This window comes from Trachypithecus francoisi, unplaced genomic scaffold (assembly GCF_009764315.1).
Source record: "Trachypithecus francoisi isolate TF-2019V2 unplaced genomic scaffold, Tfra_2.0 Lachesis_group12, whole genome shotgun sequence".
NCBI classification, from domain to species: domain Eukaryota; kingdom Metazoa; phylum Chordata; class Mammalia; order Primates; family Cercopithecidae; genus Trachypithecus; species Trachypithecus francoisi.
The window spans coordinates 3,837,637-3,855,330 of NW_022681457.1; the positions used below are offsets into that span (position 1 = coordinate 3,837,637).

Here is a 17,694-nt window from a genome sequence, read left to right on the forward strand (position 1 = left end):
CGGGGTTCCAATGATTCTCCTGCCTCACCCTCCCGAGTAGCTGGGATTACAGGCGTGCACCACCATGCCCAGCGAATTTTTGTGTTTTTAGTAGAGATGGGGTTTCAGCATCTTGGCCAGGCTGGTCATGAACTCCTGGCCTTGTGATCCACCTGTCTCAGCCTCCTAAAGTACTGGGATTACAGGCATGAGCCACTGCCCTTGGCTCTAGCTTGTCTTATCTGTCTTTATCTTTATCTATTGTCTTTATCTATCTATCTTGGCTTCCCAGAACTGTGCTGTACAATACTTACTTCCATTTAAATTAATGAAATTACATAAAATGTGGCCAAGAGCTGAGGCTCACACCTGTAATCCCAATACTTTGGAAGACCGAAGCGGGCAGATCACCTGAGGTCAGGAGTTCGAGATCAGCCTGGCCAACGTGGCAAAACCCTGTCTCCACTCAAAGTACAAAAATTAGCCGGGCATGGTGGTGCACGCCTGTAATCCCAGCTACTTGGAAGGCTGAGGCAGGAGAATCACTTGAGCCCGGGAGGCAGAAGTTGCAGTGAGCCAAGGTTGTACCACTGCACTCCAGCTGGGTGACAGAGCAAGACTCTGTCTCAAAAAAAAAAAAATTCCACCCCTTTGTCACACTGGTCACATTTCAGGTGCTAGAGAGCCATATGTGGCTCTTGGCTGTCATGCTGGACAGCGAAGAGGGAACATTCCATCATCAGAGCATGTTCTTTTGGATAATGCTGGACTCGGGAAGGAGAGGTACCTCCCTCTAAGAACTAGTCTAATGTCTGCAGTTAAGATGACCAAAATTTTACCCCACAACAAATATCATTAAGTCAATAAATATGAAATTATATTCTTCTTTTTTTTTTTTTTCTTTTAGACAGGGTCTCACTCTGTCACCCAGGCTAGAGTACAGTGGTGCAATCTCAGCTCACTGCAACTTCTGCCTCCCTGGTTCAAGCAATTATTCTGCCTCAGCCTCCTGGGTAGCAGGGACTATAGGTGCCCACCACCACGCCCGGCCTAATTTTTGTTTTGTTTTTTTTTTTTTGAGACGGAGTCTCGCTCTGTCACCCAGGCTGGAGTGCAGTGGCCGGATCTCTGCTCACTGCAAGCTCCGCCTCCCGGGTTCATGCCATTCTCCTGCCTCAGCCTCCCGAGTAGCTGGGACTACAGGCGCCGCCACCTCGCCCGGCTAGTTTTTTGTATTTTTTAGTAGAGACGGGGTTTCACCGTGTTAGCCAGGATGGTCTCGATCTCCTGACCTTGTGATCCGCCCATCTTGGCCTCCCAAAGTGCTGGGATTACAGACTTGAGCCACCGCGCCCGGCCAATTTTTGTATTTTTAATAGAAACGGGGTTTCGCCATGTTGGCCAGGCTGGTGTGGAACTCCTGACCTCATTATGATCCGCCCGCCTTGGCCTCCCAAAGTGCTGGGATTATAGGTGTGAGTCACTGCGCCCGGCCAATATGAACTCATATTTTATATAGGATTCTGGGAGTAATTTTTTTGTTCGTTTTTTTGTTTTTAGAGACAGGGTATCCCTCTGTTACCCACGCTGGGGTGCAGTGGTGTCATCATAGCTCAAGGCAGGTTCAGACTCCTGGGCTCAAGGGATCCTCCTGCCTCAGCCTCCTGAGTAACTGGGAATATAGGTGCATCACCACACCTGGCTAATTTTTTTTTTTTTTTGAGACGGAGTCTCGCTCTGTCGCCCAGGCTGGAGTGCAGTGGTGCAATCTCGGCTCACTGTAAGCTCCGCCTCCCGGGTTCACACCATTCTCATGCCTCAGCCTCCCCAGTAGCTGGGACTACAGGTGCCCGCCACCGTACCCGACTAATTTTTTTTGTATTTTTAGTAGAGACGGGGTTTCACTGTGTTAGCCAGGATAGTCTCGATCTCCTGACCTCGTGATCCTCCCGCCTCGGCCTCCCAAAGTGCTGGGATGACAGGCGTGAGCCACCGCACCCGGCCTAGTTTTCTTTTTTATAGAGGCAGGATATCACTATGTGGCCCAAGTGTTAGGATTGCAGGCATGAGCCACCACACCCAGCCTAATTTTTTAAAAAATACACCCCATAGGTTGGGTGTGAAAGCTCACGCCTATAATCCCAGCATTTTGGGAGGCTGAGGCAGGAGGATTGCTTGAGCCCCGGAGTTGGAGACACCAGCCTGGGAAACAGAGTGAGACCCCATCTCTAAAAATAAAAGAAAAATATACATATACATATTTTAAAAATATATAAAATATACCCCATACACCCTCACCTGTCAGATCATAAGCATTTATCTGATACCACAGAAGAGTTACACACTATTCCTCTGTGTGGCTTCATTTATTCATTCACTCATTTATTCTGCAAATATCTATCAACCCCATCCTACGTGCCAGGAACTATGCCCCAGTCACAGATGAGAATGAGACCAACTGGGACCCTGGGGCTCTTGCAGTCTCATGGGGAAGGTTGAGCTGAATCAAACCACCACAGAAATAAATGTAAAATGACAACAGTTGTAAATGAGAGTGATAGCAGCATGTGCCATAACAAATGCATCCATGAGAACTAACTCCACAGCCCTGCCCCTCTTCCCACCAAGTCTTAGAAATCAGGGCCTAGGTTGGGCACGGTGGCTCATGCCTGTAATCCCAGCACCTTGGGAGAAACCCACTTTGGGGGGCTAAGGTGTGCCGATAACGTGAGGTTGGGAGTTCGAGACCAGCCTGACCAACATGGAGAAACCCTGTCTCCACTAAAAATAGAGAATTAGCCGGGCATGGTGGTGCATGCCTGTAATCCCAGGTACTCCGGAGGCTGAGACAGGAGAATTGTTTGATCCGGGGAGGTGGAGGTTGTGGGAAGCCCAGATTGCACCATTGCGCTCCAGCCTGGACAGGGCCCAGGCCAGGTGTGGTGGCTCATGCCTGTAATCCCAGCATTTTGGAAGGCCGAGGCGGGTGGATCAACTGAGGTCAGGAGTTCAAGACCAACCTGGCCAACGTGGCCAAACCCTGTCTCTACTAAAAATAGAAAACTAGCCATGTGTGGTGGTGCATGCCTATAATCCCAGCTACTTGGGTGGCTGAGGCGGGAGAATCACTTGAACCTAGGAGTTGGAGGTTGCAGGGAGCCAAGATCACACCTCTGCACTCCAGCCTGGGGGACAAGAGCGAAACTCAGTCTCAAGAAAAAAAAGAAAGAAAGAAAGAAATCAGGGCCTAGTGGGAGAACCCAAGCAAGTTAAGGTATGTGTCTGGGTCTGTGTTTTCCCATCTGAAAATAATGGTTATCTCCCTACAGGCTCACACCTGTAGTCCCAGCACTTTGGGTGGCCAAGGCGGGAGGCTCACTTGAGCCCAGGAGTTAGAGCCCAGCCTGGGCAACATGGAGAAACCCTGTCTCTACAAAAAATACAAAAATTAGACAGGTGTGGTGATGTGTGCCTGTAGTCCTAGCTACTCAGGAGGCTGAGGCAGGAGGATCAGTTGAACCCAAGAGGTCAAGGCTGCAGTGAGCTATGATGGTGCCACTGCATTTCAGCTTGGGCAACATAGTGAGACCTTGTCTCAGGAAAAAAAAAAAAAAAAAAAAGACTTCTTAGACTAGATTGAACAATGCCTGGCACAATATAAGTGATCATTCACTCGCATTATTATTTTTTTCCTCATTTCCCCCCTAAGCCTCAATCCTCCTATTTATTTGTTTTGAGATGGCATCTGCCTCTGTCACCCAGGCTGGAGTGCAGTGGCTCGATCATGGCTCACTGCAACCTCTGCCTCCCAGGTTCAAGCGATTCTCCTGCCTCAACCTCCTGAGTAGCTGGGATTACAGGTGCCCGCCACCACACCTGGCTAATTTTTGTATTTTCAGTAGAGATGGGGTTTCACCGTGTTGGCCAGGCTGGTCTGGAACTCCTGAGTTCACAGGTGATCCATCTGCCTTGGCTTCCCAAAGTGCTGGGATTATAGCCATGAGCTACCATGGCTGGTCTCAATCCTCTTTTTTAAAATGCAAGAGTAAATGGACTCCTTTGGAGGACTACGGTGAGGACTAAAGGAATAACTATTTCATTCTGTTCTGGCTGTGTGCCATGGCTCATGCCTGTAATCCCAGCGCTTCGGGAGGCCAAGATGGGCGGATCACGAGGACAAGGGTTCAAGAGCAGCCTGGCACCGGGCGCGGTGGCTCAAGCCTGTAATCCCAGGACTGGGAGGCCGAGACGGGCGGATCACGAGGTCAGGAGATCGAGACCATCCTGGCTAACACGGTGAAACCTCGTCTCTACTAAAAACTACAAAAAACTAGCCGGGCAAGGTGGCGGCGCCTGTAGTCCCAGCTACTCGGGAGGCTGAGGCAGGAGAATGGCGTGAACCCGGGAGGCAGAGCTTGCAGTGAGCTGAGATCTGGCCACAGCACTCCAGCCTGGGTGACAGAGCGAGACTCCGTCTCAAAAAAAAAAAAAAAAAAAAAAGACCAGCCTGGCCAACATGATGAAACCCTGTCTCTACTAAAAATGCAAAAAGTAGCTGGGCATGGTAGTGGGCGCTTGTAATCCCAGCTACTTGGAGGCTGAGGCAGGAGAATCGTGTGAATCTGGGAGTTGGAGCTTGCAGTGAGCCGAGACCATGCCACTGCCCTCCAGCCTGGGCAACAGAGTGAGACTCCATCTCAAAAAAAAAAAAAAAAAGTCACAGCTAACACCTCCTTTGCGTGAGGTACTATCTAACCTTTGCCTATAGTCCCTGCTCCTGGGGAGGCTGAGATAGGAGTATCGCTTGAGCCCAGGATTTCTGGTCCAGTCTGGACAACATAGCAAGACCCTGTCTCTTAAAAACATACTTTTGCAACAACTCTGAAGGGAGATATTGCTGCCACGCCCATTTTACTCATGTTGAAACTGAGGTACAGAGAAGTGCAATGATTGGCTCAAGAGCTCAGGGCCAGTTAGGATTTGGAGCAGTTGGAGGTTAGAGGTGAGGAGGTTCCAGGCCTGACAGTGAGGGCATCTAGGTGGGACTGACCCTGCCCTCCATTCCCCCTCCCTCCAGGAAGCTGGATGCCTTCATCTACGACGCTGCGGTGCTCAACTACATGGCCCGCAAGGACGAAGGCTGCAAGCTTGTCACCATTGGCTCCGGCAAGGTCTTCGCCACGACAGGCTATGGCATCGCCCTGCACAAGGGCTCCCGCTGGAAGCGGCCCATCGACCTGGCGCTGCTGCAGTTCCTGGGGGATGGTGCGGCTGCGCGCAGGGATTTCCACGGTGGAGAGGGGGAGGGCGAGGCCCCTGGGTTCTGGGGAAGAAAGGGACAAAGACCCGGACACCAGGGTCTGAGGGAGGAAGGGGCTGAGGGCCTACATTCCCACATCACAGACGAGGGTCCTCAGAGGGTACTCATAGCAGGTAACTTTTGACCGCCCCTCCCCAGATGAGATCGAGATGCTGGAGGGGCTGTGGCTCTCCGGGATCTGCCACAATGACAAAATCGAGGTGATGAGCAGCAAGCTGGACATCGACAATATGGCGGGCGTCTTCTACATGCTCCTGGTGGCCATGGGCCTGTCCCTGCTGGTCTTCGCCTGGGAGCACCTGGTGTACTGGCGCCTGCGGCATTGCCTGGGGCCCACCCACCGCATGGACTTCCTGCTGGCCTTCTCCAGGGTACGGGGCAGAGAGGGAGGCAAAGAAGGAGAGATGGCGGGGGCAGGGGACAAAGGTAAAGCCGGGCAGAGACATGGAGATGTGGGTCGAGATGTGGATAGTGGGGAAGAGAGCGGGAGACGCAGGCTGGGAAATGGAGAGGAGGGAGGGACTGAGGGGAGGCAGGTAGGCCTCCTGGGCACCCGGCACTGACCCCAGTCCTGTCCCCGAACCCGCAGGGCATGTACAGCTGCTGCAGCGCCGAGGCCGCCCCGCCGCCCGCCAAGCCCCCGCCGCCGCCGCAGCCCCTGCCCAGCCCCGCGTACCCCGCGCAGCGGCCGGCGCCCGGGCCCGCACCTTTCGTGCCCCGCGAGCGCGCCGCAGTGGACCGCTGGCGCCGGACCAAGGGCGCGGGGCCGCCGGGGGGCGCGGGCCTGGCCGACGGCTTCCACCGCTACTACGGCCCCATCGAGCCGCAGGGCCTGGGCCTGGGCCTGGGCGAGGCGCGTGCGGCACCGCGGGGCGCAGCCGGGCGCCCGCTGTCCCCGCCAGCCGCTCAGCCCCCGCAGAAGCCGCCGCCCTCCTACTTCGCCATCGTACGCGACAAGGAGCCGGCCGAGCCCCCAGCCGGCGCCTTCCCCGGCTTCCCGTCGCCGCCCGCGCCCCCCGCTGCCGCGGCCACCGCCGTCGGGCCGCCACTCTGCCGCCTGGCCTTCGAGGACGAGAGCCCGCCGGCGCCCGCGAGGTGGCCGCGCTCGGACCCCGAGAGCCAACCCCTGCTGGGGCCGGGCGCGGGCGGCGCGGGGGGGGCGGGGGGCGCGGGCGGAGGAGCCCCGGCCGCTCCACCCCCGTGCCGGGCCGCGCCGCCCCCCTGCCCTTACCTCGACCTCGAGCCGTCGCCGTCGGACTCGGAGGACTCGGAGAGCCTGGGCGGCGCGTCGCTGGGCGGCCTGGAGCCCTGGTGGTTCGCCGACTTTCCCTACCCGTACGCCGAGCGCCTCGGGCCGCCGCCCGGCCGCTACTGGTCAGTCGATAAGCTCGGGGGCTGGCGCGCCGGGAGCTGGGACTACCTGCCGCCGCGCAGCGGTCCGGCCGCCTGGCACTGTCGCCACTGCGCCAGCCTGGAGCTGCTGCCGCCGCCGCGCCATCTCAGCTGCTCGCACGATGGCCTGGACGGCGGCTGGTGGGCGCCGCCGCCTCCACCCTGGGCCGCCGGGCCTCCGCCCCGACGCCGTGCCCGCTGCGGGTGCCCGCGGTCACACCCGCACCGCCCGCGGGCCTCGCACCGCACGCCTGCAGCTGCCGCGCCCCACCACCACCGGCACCGGCGCGCCGCTGGGGGCTGGGACCTCCCGCCGCCCGCGCCCACCTCGCGTTCGCTTGAGGACCTCAGCTCGTGCCCTCGCGCCGCCCCTGCGCGCAGGCTTACCGGGCCCTCCCGCCACGCTCGCAGGTGCCCGCACGCCGCTCACTGGGGGCCGCCGCTGCCCACAGCTTCCCACCGGAGACACCGGGGCGGGGACCTGGGCACCCGCAGGGGCTCGGCGCACTTCTCCAGCCTCGAGTCCGAGGTATGACGCGGCCCCGGGGACCCCACCGCCCCCTTGGTCAGCGCAGGCCACGGCCCGAGGGGGCGCCCGCAGTGGACAGGACCCGCGTGGGTTGGGAAGGAAAGCAGTGGAACTGGCTGGACCCCGCCTGGAGCAGCGTCCTGCGCCCCCTGGTTCTGGAGGAACCGCAAGCCGGAGAGGATTTGGTCCCCCCAATTATCACCCAGGCTGAGAACGAGGGGGCGGGGGCCTTGGAGCCCACCGGACTTTTTTTTAAACCCGACAAGGGCTTTTTAACGTCACCAGATGGGGTGGGAGGTGGGGGGGTCACGCCACTCTCGCGTCCCACCTCCACGCCCGGGGCCGTGGCCCCCACATCACTGTGCAGCTCCCCGGCCCCAGCCACGCCTCCGGGGAAGCCCGTTTTTAACCTTTCATTCATTGGGACTCCAAACTGTGAGAAGCGTTCGCCAAACTGTGACCCCAGACCTTGGCCCCACCACACAGAAACCCCTGACCCAGACTGTGACATCCGACTTCTAAAATGGTCATCCGACTCCAGACTGTGACCCCTGACCCCAAACTGTGACCCGAACCCCAGACTGTGCCCCGACCAGACTGTGACCCTTGACATCAAACCGTGACACCCCCTCCTCCTCTTCCACCCTCGGTCGCTTTTCCCTACTCTGACCTAGGACACGTCCCCAACGGAAGCCCCGCCTTCCCTTGCACCGCGATGAACCCAACCTCCCTGAAGCCAAAACGTCCCACCCTGCCGCACCTCCCGACACCCCACTTGTCACCAACCATATCCTCTCCAAATCCAACCCTTATTTGCGACCCTTCAGTGATGACCCAGCAGACCTCCAAAAAACCTCCTCTTCCCAGATCTCCAGCCGGGTCTGGGGCTGGGTTGCGGAGGGGAGGGTCTGGGAGTCCATACTCCTCCACCAAACTCCCTTCCCACTCTCTTATTCCACGTTGCAGTGTTTGGAATAAACCATGTTTTTATGCCTCCTCAGTCCAAGCCTAAGCTCCGTGTCTGTTAGCCCCCCTCAACTTCTCTGGAGGAAACAGAAACACAAAAGTCCCACAGGGGAAGAGGAGACAGAATTAGAGAACAGAGGCTCTGAAAGGAGGTGGGTGGGGAGACAAAGACCAAGAAAGAGGAGGTGGGAAGAGACCCTGAAAAGAGAGAAATCCAGAGGGTACTGGGGCAGACAGAGACCCCAAGAGAGTGGTGAGATCCGGAAGACAAAACATATTAGGATCAAAGGTATGGTTTTATTTCCTATGGCTATAGGCACCAAGGCTTGCTAGATTCTTAATATCCTGTTCATGCAAGCTAGGAGAGTGTCTGACATATCCCAGGCAATCCGCATCATCTTGAATGCTGTTAATCTCGCCAATGAGAATCTATTTCTAACATTTCATTATGTCAATTACCCAAACCGCTGGTGCTGATGGGTGATAAAGAGAGACGAAGCACTTGTAATAGCTGCCTCCAGAGGGTGGACTTTCTGATTAAGTGATCGCTGACCAGAGCTGCAATGTGAATGTCTAGTTAGGCAATTGGCTGCCCCTAGAGGGTAGATTGAACCGCCTAACTTACAGATAATATCCATCCTGTCTACAAGAAGGCATTTTTGAAACAAAGCCATCACAACAGAGAGAGGAGAAGAAATCGGCCTTTTGGGTCCTCAGGGAGCAGAAACCCAATCGCCTTGCCGGTGAGAGAGCAAATTTGCATACATGAATAATTAATTAAGTGGAAAGAACGCTCTGGGGATCAAAGTGGACGATGCGGTAAGCAGGCCTCCCGTAAAACTACAACTCCCAGGAGGCCTAGCCACTACCGCGAGGAACAGCGCCCAAAGTCACGCGAAGATGCAGTTTCTCCGTATCCGCAGGCTTCTTTCGCTGGCGCCATTACCTGAGTTCTCCCGCGTTGCCGCATTACCCTCTCGAATTAGCTGTCCCCGGGGTTTCCAAGGTAACCGCGCAGGAGGGCTGATCTCATTAGGCGGAAGGCGAAACCCGGAAGTGACGCTCTTACCGGACGTCAGCAGTGAGAGGGTTCGAAGATGGCGGCGCGCAAGGGTCGGCGGCGCACGTGTGAAACCGGGGAACCTATGGAAGCCGAATCCGGCGACACGAGTTCCGAGGGCCCGGCCCAGGTGTACCTGCCCGGCCGGGGGCCGCCGCTACGCGAAGGAGAGGAACTGGTCATGGACGAGGAGGCCTACGTGCTCTACCACCGAGCGCAGACTGGTAGGGCTGAGTCCGGACTCCAGGGTCCTGAGGTGGCTAATCCCGAGCCTTTAACCTGAGAGGTGCTCGGGAAGAGAAGGCTGGGGTCCAAGAGAGGTGATTTCACACCGGAGGCGGTTGATCCATGAGGGAGACGGGAACTGAGCTCTCACTGTCCCGTCTTAACTCGTAAACCCCTCCTTCCATCCCCAGGCGCCCCCTGTCTCAGCTTTGACATAGTCCGGGATCACCTGGGAGACAACAGGACAGAGCTTCCTCTTACGCTTTACTTGTGTGCTGGGACCCAGGCTGAGAGCGCCCAGAGCAACAGGTAAAACCCGAGGCGTTTCCAGGACCAGGAGGCTCAGTTTCCAGCCCCTTCCTCAGGACCCAGGAGTTAGGGCTTCCAGTTTCTGCCTCTCGCAGACCCAGGAGTCTGGGTTTCCAGCCTCTCTCCTTCCTAAGAATCGTGGCATCTAGTGCATAACTCACCCCACAATTTCCCCCAGACTGATGATTCTTCGTATGCACAATCTGCATGGGACGAAGCCCCCACCCTCAGAGGGCAGTGATGAAGAGGAGGAGGAAGATGAAGAGGATGAAGAAGAGCGGAAGCCTCAGCTGGAGCTGGCCATGTTGCCCCACTATGGTGGCATCAACCGAGTTCGGGTAGGTATGGTCCCAGGAAACTGCTCTGCGTACTCTGAAACACACCCGACCCGTCCCCTGTGTCCATAACTCCCAACACATCCTCATGTCCTTCTTTTTTTTTTTTTTTTTTTGGTTTTTGAGATGGACTCTTGCTCTGTCACCCAGGCTGGAGTGCAGTGGTGCGATCTCAGCTCACTGCAACCTCCGCCTCCCGAGTAGCTGGGATTACAGGCTCATGCCACCACACCTGGTTAATTTTTGCATTTTCAGTAGAGACGGTGTTTGGCCATGTTGGCCAGGATGGTCTTGAACTCCTGATCTCAGGTGATCCACCCGCCTCGGCCTCCCAAAGTGCTGGGATTACAGGCTTGAGCTACCGTGCCCGGCCTTTTTTTTTGGATGGAATCTCTCTCTGTTGCCCAGGCTGGAGTGCAGTGGTGTGATCTTGGCTCACTGCAACCTCTTTTTCCCAGGTTCAAGCGATTCTCCTGCCTCGGCCTCCCAAGTAGCTGGGACTACAGGCGCCCGCCGCCACACCCTTGTAATTTTTTGTTTTTTGGGGTTTTTTCTGAAACGAAGTGCGTTGTCACTCATACTGGAGGGCAATGGCGTGATCTCGGCTCACTGCAAACTCCGCCTCCCAGGTTCAAGCGATTCTACTGCCTCAGCCTCCTGAGTAGCTGAGATTACAGGCACATGCCACCATGCCCGGCTAATTTTTGTATTTTTAGTAGAGACAGGGTTTCACCATGTTGGTCAGGCTGGTCTCGAATTCCTGACCTCGTGATCCGCCTGCTTTGGCCTCCCAAAGTGCTGCAATTACAGGCGTGAGCCACTGCGTCTGGCCAATTTTTTGCATTTTTAGTAGAGAAGAGGTTTCACCGTGTTGGCTAGGCTGGTCTCAAACTCCTGACCTCAAGTGATCCTTACGCCTCAGGCTCCCAAAGTCATGGTGAGCCACCACACCCGGCCTCCTTCAGTTTTTAAGAAAGTATTTTTCACATAGTTTTATACAATTTAGCTATTATGATCACTGTCATTATATGCTAGGTACTATTTTAGATTATGAGGGTATGTTTTATGTTCTTCACTTTTCTCTTTGGTAACAGTGAGTTACAGAACTTATCTGATGGGACTGGCATGAGGTCAAATGAAATAACAGATAGTGCCTAGAATAGCACCTGGTTGTATGTCATAGGAGGTATGTATTTTCTGTTACTATTCAGGAACTATTTTTGGTTGTGGCTGTTTTGTTTTTGAGTCAGGGTTTCACTCCCGTTGCCCAGGCTGGAGTGCAGTGGCGTGATCTCGGTTCACTGCAACCTCTGCCTTCCAGGGTCAAGTGATTCTCCTGCCTCAGCCTCCCGGGTAGCTGGGACCACAAGTGCACGCCACTGCGCCTGGCTAATTTTTGTATTTTTAGTAGAGACGGAGTCTCATCATGTTGGCCAGGCTGGTCTTGAACTCCTGAACTCAAGTGATCTGCCCACCTTGGCCTCCCAAAATGCTGGGATTATAGGCATGAGGCACTGTGCCCAGCCTGTTTATTTGTGTTTTGCTTCAAAGCTAAAACATCTTCTGATCAGGCAGACTTGTAAATAGAATGATATGGTATATGAAGAGCACTTAGAGCAGTACTTGACTTATAGCTGGGACTGTCTGTTTCCATGAAATTATTTTTGCTGTTTCAGTACTGTTCTAGATGCAGAGGATTTAGCAGCAAGCAAAAGGTGTGTGGCTCCATGAATTTACACACTAGTCGGGGAAGGGAACGAGACCAAACTAAGTAAATATGTACCATGTCCAAAGGTGTTAACTATCCTGGAAAAAATTCAAAGGAAGCAGGGGAAGAGGGTTAGGGTGCTCCAGGAATGGGTTGCTATTTTTTTTTTTTTTTGAGACGGAGTCTCGCTTAGTTGCCCAGGCTGGAGTGCAGTGGCGCGATCTCGGCTCACTGCAAGCTCCGCCTCCCGGGTTCACGCCATTCTCCTGCCTCAGCCTCCCAAGTAGCTGGGACAAGCGCTCGCTGCCAAGCCCGGCTAGTTTTTTTGCATTTTTTAGTAGAGACGGGGTTTCACCGTGTTAGCCAGGATGGTCTCCATCTCCTGACCTTGTGATCCGCCCTTCTCGGCCTCCCAAAGTGCTGGGATTACAGGCTTGAGCCACAGCGCCTGGCGAGTTGTTATTTTTAAACAGTGTGGTGAGGAAAGTATTCAGTCATAAAGTGCCATTTGAGTAGATATTCACAGGTCGTGGGGCAGTGAAGCCTGGACAAGAATTTGCAGGCAAGGAAACACAAGTTCAAAGGCTCTGGGGTGAGCTTGGCATGTTTGAAGAGTTTCAAGCAAAGCTGGGGAGTCCAGTCTGTCTGGAGCAGAATGAACAAGGGGGGACAGTGACACAATTTGGGGGGCAGGCACAGAGAAGACATTGTTCAGAGCCTTGTCGGCCACTTTAAGTACTCTAGCTTTTAGTTGGGAGACGTTGGAGGGTTCTGGACAGAGGAAAGACAGGGTCTGGCGTTTCTTTTAAAGTGATCCCTCTGGCTGCTGTTTTAAATATCAATTGCAGAGAGGCAAGGGTAGGAGGAAAGAATCCTGTGGGAAGACTTATAGTATTCAGGGGAAGGATGACATCAGTAGTAGTGTGACAGCAATAGAGATCATGAGAAGGGGGTTGGAAGTGAGGGTGTTTTTTTTTTTTTTTTTGGAGACGGAATCTCACTTTTGTCGCCCAGGCTGGAGTGCAATGGCACGATCTTGGCTTACTGCAACCTCTGACTCCTGGGTTCAGTCGATTCTCCTGCCTCGGCCTCCTAAGTAGCTGGGATTACAGCCACCCACCAGCACGCCTGGCTAACTTTTGCATTTTTAGTAGAGGTGGGGTTTCACCATGTTGGCCAGGCTGGTCTCGAACTCCTGACCTCAGGTGATCCGCCCTCCTCGGCCTCCCAAAGTGCTGGGATTACAGGCGAGAACCATTGCGCCCAGGCCTGGAAGTGAGCATTTTTAGTGTAGCCAGCATAGATGCTGGGCATGAGGAAGAAGGGACAAGACGAGTCCTGTAGTTCTGGGCCTGAAGTGGAGAGGGAGCAGTTGCAGGTGGCGATTAGGAGCTTGGCATTGGTTAAGTTTGAATGGTCAAGCTGGCATAATGGCTCACGGCTGTAATCCCAGCATTTTGGGAAGCCAGTGCAGAAGGATGACTTGAGACCAGGAGTTCCAGACCAGCCTAGGTGATAAAGTGAGACCCTGTCTCTGCAAAAAAAAAAATTTTTTTTTTTTTTTAATGAGACAGAGTCTCGCTCTGTCACCCAGGCTGGAGTGCTGTGGCGCGATCTCAGCTCACTACAAGCTCTGCCTCCTGGGTTCACGGCATTCTCCTGCCTCGGCCTCCCGAGTAGCTGAGACTACAGGCACCTGCCACCACGTCTGGCTAATTTTTCGCATTTTTAGTAGAGATGGGGTTTCACGGTGTTAACCGGGATGATCTCGAACTCCTGACCTCATGATCCGCCTGCCTCAGCCTCCCAAAGTGCTGGGATTACAGGTGTGAGCCACCATGCCCGGCCCACAAAAAAATTTTAAAAGCCAGATGTGGTGGTGCTCACCCATAGTCCCAACTACTTGGGAGACTGAGGTGGGAGGATCACTTGAGCCCAGGAGGTTGAGGCTGCAGAGAGCCATGATGGCATTACTGCACTCCATCCTGGGCAACAGAGCTGGACCCTGTCTCAAAAACAAAGTTTGAACGGTCAGTGCCATAGGAGTCTGGAGCCCAGGAGAGATGTCAGGGCTAGGGGTACTAGAAACCTTGTGGCTGCACTGGGTCTCCTAGTGAACAAACACAGAGGCAAGGAGATCCAAGGACTGAGCCTTGTGGCCTTCCAGCATTTAGAGGGTTACCAAGACCAGGAGCCTGAACACCCTGCCAAGGACTGACAGGAATTGCAGCCTCAGCTCCCAGGCATCTTGGGGCTCTATCCCCCACCTCAGCTCCCCAACCCACTCCCACCCCGCTGTGGAGAACGGTCCCGGCCACCTCAGCTCCCCCACCCACTCCCACCCCGCTGTAGAGAACGGTCCCGGCTACCTCAGCTCCCCCACCCACTCCCACCCCGCTGTGGAGAATGGTCCCGGCCACCTCAGCTCCCCCACCCACTCCCACCCCACTGTGGAGAACGGTCCCGGCCACCTCAGCTCCCCCACCCACTCCCACCCCGCTGTGGAGCACGGTCCTGGCTACCATGCTGGTTTTTGCAGGTTATGATTTGCTTCCCACAGAGGTTTCTAGGAGCTGTAGTTCCAGGCCTCGGAGATCTGAGGAACCACGCTTCTGGTTCTCTGGGATATGGGGAGCTTGTGGTCAATGCCCTGATCCTCCTCTCCCCTCATTTCACATCACCCTTCCTCCCCCGGCTCTTCTGCAGGTGTCATGGCTGGATGAAGAGCCCGTGGCTGGGGTGTGGTCAGAGAAGGGCCAGGTGGAGGTGTTTGCGCTGCGGCGGCTTCTGCAGGTGGTGGAGGACCCCCAGGCCCTGGCAGCCTTTCTCCGGGATGAGCAGGCCCAAATGAAGCCCATTTTCTCCTTTGCTGGGCACATGGGCGAGGGCTTTGCCCTTGACTGGTCCCCCCGCGTGCCTGGTGAGTCCCTGGGGTGTTCAGGAGTCCCCGGGAGGTGGGGCGAGCAGGCTCTGCAGCCAGGGGCGGGGCGCTTAGACTCCAGGGAGGGGAGCGAGATGTGGCCAGGTGGGGCGAGGTCATTTCCTGACTCCCTTCCCCAGGTCGCCTGCTGACTGGTGACTGTCAAAAGAACATCCACCTCTGGACACCTACGGACGGCGGCTCCTGGCACGTGGACCAGCGGCCATTCGTGGGCCACACGCGCTCTGTGGAGGACCTGCAGTGGTCACCAACCGAGAACACGGTGAGGGTGGGCAGGGGTCTGGTCATCTAGTTCTGATGGAGTTCGTGCCAGGGACCTCGAATCTTAGGTCTGAGGGAAAAGAGGGCTGGGAACCTGATGGAGACAGTTTCCAGGCCAAGTGCTAGTAAGGGGGACAGTGGAAGAGAGAGTAGCCCTGGGGGGCATCGGGACCACTCAGACTCAGCCTCGCCCAGGTGTTCGCCTCCTGCTCAGCTGACGCCTCCATCCGCATCTGGGACATCCGGGCAGCCCCCAGCAAGGCCTGCATGCTCACCACGGCCACCGCCCATGATAGGGACGTCAATGTCATCAGCTGGAGCCGCCGGGAGCCCTTCCTGCTCAGTGGCGGGGATGACGGGGCCCTCAAGATCTGGGACCTTCGGCAGTTCAAGGTATTTTCCCAGCCTGCCCCCGGGGTCTAGAGAAGCTTGCTCCCAGCAGCCCTGGGATTTGTAGGATCTTTCCTCCTTGAATGGTTTTTTTTTTGAGACGGAGTCTCGCTTTGTCGCCCGGGCTGGAGTGCAGTGGCCGGATCTCAGCTCACTGCAAGCTCTGCCTCCCGGGTTTATGCCATTCTCCTGCCTCAGCCTCTGGAGTAGCTGGGACTACAGGCGCCTGCCACCTCGCCTGGCTAGTTTTTTGTATTTTTTAGTAGAGACGGGGTTTCACCATGTTAGCCAGGATGGTCTCGATCTCCTGACCTCGTGATGCGCCCGTCTCGGCCTCCCAAAGTGCTGGTATTACAGGCTTGAGCCACCGCGCCCGGCCTTGAATGGTTTTATTCAACAGAGCTGGAGAGCCCTTAGAACTAGACACCCTCCTCTTCAGGTTACAGAGGAGGAAACAGGCTCAACAAGAGGAAGGGTGGTGTGTCTCCACTCTTGGAGTCACTCACTCCACCAGGGGAACAGCTGACAGGAGACGGAGGGGCTGCTGCAGAGACTAGAACTCTCATCTGCCTGTGGGCAGAAGTACAGCTGTCTGTACAGCCAGTGCTGAGAGCTTCAGAGAGTTGTAGATTTATAGATGCAACTGAGAATTGGGGCCCAGCCTGCTTGTTGTAGGAGAGGACTGAGGCACAGAAAGGACAGGAGCCGGTGTAACATGACAGCCAAGCTAGGGATTGACACTGTGGAGCTGGGAGGGGCTTCTTTGCAAGTGAATCCCAATTCCCAGCAACCCCTGGGCTGGTCAGCCTTCTTAGCAGCCAGAATTACCCTGTGTCCCTTTTCTGGACTGTGGGCTTGTGAGGGCTTAAGAGGTGGGGCCCTGGCTGAACCCTGAGGCTGGAGAGGGGTTGGGGGTTCTGCCTGGGTCCCCCCAAGGAGTCAGGCTGAGGCATTCAGAGCCTACCATTCCCATCCTGTCCCTCTAGTCTGGCTCCCCAGTGGCCACCTTCAAGCAGCATGTGGCCCCCGTGACCTCCGTTGAGTGGCACCCCCAGGACAGCGGGGTCTTTGCAGCCTCGGGTGCAGACCACCAGATCACACAGTGGGACCTGGCAGTGGAGCGGGACCCTGAGGCGGGCGACGTGGAGGCTGATCCCGGACTGGCCGACCTCCCGCAGCAGCTGCTGTTCGTGCACCAGGGCGAGACCGAGCTGAAGGAGCTGCACTGGCACCCGCAGTGCCCGGGGCTCCTGGTCAGCACGGCGCTGTCGGGCTTCACCGTCTTCCGCACTGTCAGCGTCTGAGGCGTCCCACTGGCCCTGCTTTTGCTTCCTGCTTCCTGCTTGGAAACTGAAGTCGAACTGGGCCTCCCTGGAAGGGGTTCATTCGGGTCTGTTGACTGGGACTGGCTGGCCTCTGGGCTGCCATGGTGGATTCTGTTTGATGTGTTGTTCTGTAGAAGGCCTGGGTCTGATCCAGTGACTCCTCTCACCAAAGAACTTGGTTTAACCAGGGCTCTGTAAGACCACTCCCACCCAGAGACTTGTGTGGCCTGGTGTGGCCTGTGTGTTGGTGGATTCCTTCCTGTCAGCTGTCACCCATTTGACCTGTGCCCCAGAACCCAGTTTTTTGTTTGTTTGTTTGAGACGGAGTCTTGGTCTGTCGCCCAGGCTGGAGTGCAGTGACACGATCTTGGCTCACTGCAACCACTGCCTCCCGGGTTCAAGTGATTCTCTTGACTCAGTCTCCCGGGTAGCTGGGATTACAGGCATGTGCTACCACACCCTGTTAATTTTTCTATTTTTAGTAGAGACTGGGTTTCACTATGTTGGCTAGGCTGGTCTCAAACTCTTGATCTCAAGTGATCTGCCCACCCCGGCCTCCCAGAGTGCTGGGATTACAGGCGTGAGTCACTGTGTCCGGCTCAGGACCCCATTTTGACTGCTGGTTCCCAGCCGGGAACTCGGGGGATACACAGTGGCTGCATCAAATTTGAGGTGTGGGTTCTTCCAACACAATTTGCTTCTGCCCCTTGTCTTCCTGCCAGCTGGGTTTGACCAGGATTTCCCTGTGTGGGGGCAACATGCGACCCCCTCCCCTCCTCCCTGACCTAGAGGTTGGTGCTGTGTCGGGAGGAAGGTCAGGGCTCCTGAGCAGCAATAAAGGACCAGGAAGAGGCCTGGGGTGCGTGTGAGACTCTGGTCCTTTGGCCACAGCCCTGTGAGGAAACTGGGGGGAGTTTGGGGGTGGGGAGGAATTTGGTGCCCCCTGCCCCCAGG

The 17,694-nt window shown here is 55.9% G+C and overlaps 2 protein-coding genes across 2 annotated transcripts in view; both read left to right on the forward strand.

Moving 5' to 3' along the window:
- GRIN2D (glutamate ionotropic receptor NMDA type subunit 2D) overlaps positions 1–8,220 on the forward strand; it is a 50,204-nt gene extending 41,984 nt beyond the window's left edge. Inside the window, exons 10-12 of the mRNA XM_033223885.1 lie at positions 5,057–5,244; positions 5,438–5,670; positions 5,889–8,220. Coding sequence (XP_033079776.1) covers positions 5,057–5,244; positions 5,438–5,670; positions 5,889–7,226 — 1,759 coding nt within the window. The 3' untranslated portion in view covers positions 7,227–8,220. The remainder of the gene's footprint in view (positions 1–5,056; positions 5,245–5,437; positions 5,671–5,888) is intronic.
- Positions 8,221–8,696: 476 nt separating this feature from the next.
- GRWD1 (glutamate rich WD repeat containing 1) lies at positions 8,697–17,602 on the forward strand. Its single transcript, XM_033223887.1, has 7 exons — positions 8,697–9,470; positions 9,663–9,780; positions 9,959–10,118; positions 14,530–14,743; positions 14,884–15,026; positions 15,221–15,418; positions 16,402–17,602. Exons 1-7 carry the CDS (start codon positions 9,284–9,286, stop codon positions 16,717–16,719), a joined length of 1,338 nt encoding a protein of 445 aa, XP_033079778.1. The 5' UTR covers positions 8,697–9,283; the 3' UTR covers positions 16,720–17,602.
- The last annotated feature ends 92 nt before the right edge of the window (positions 17,603–17,694 follow it).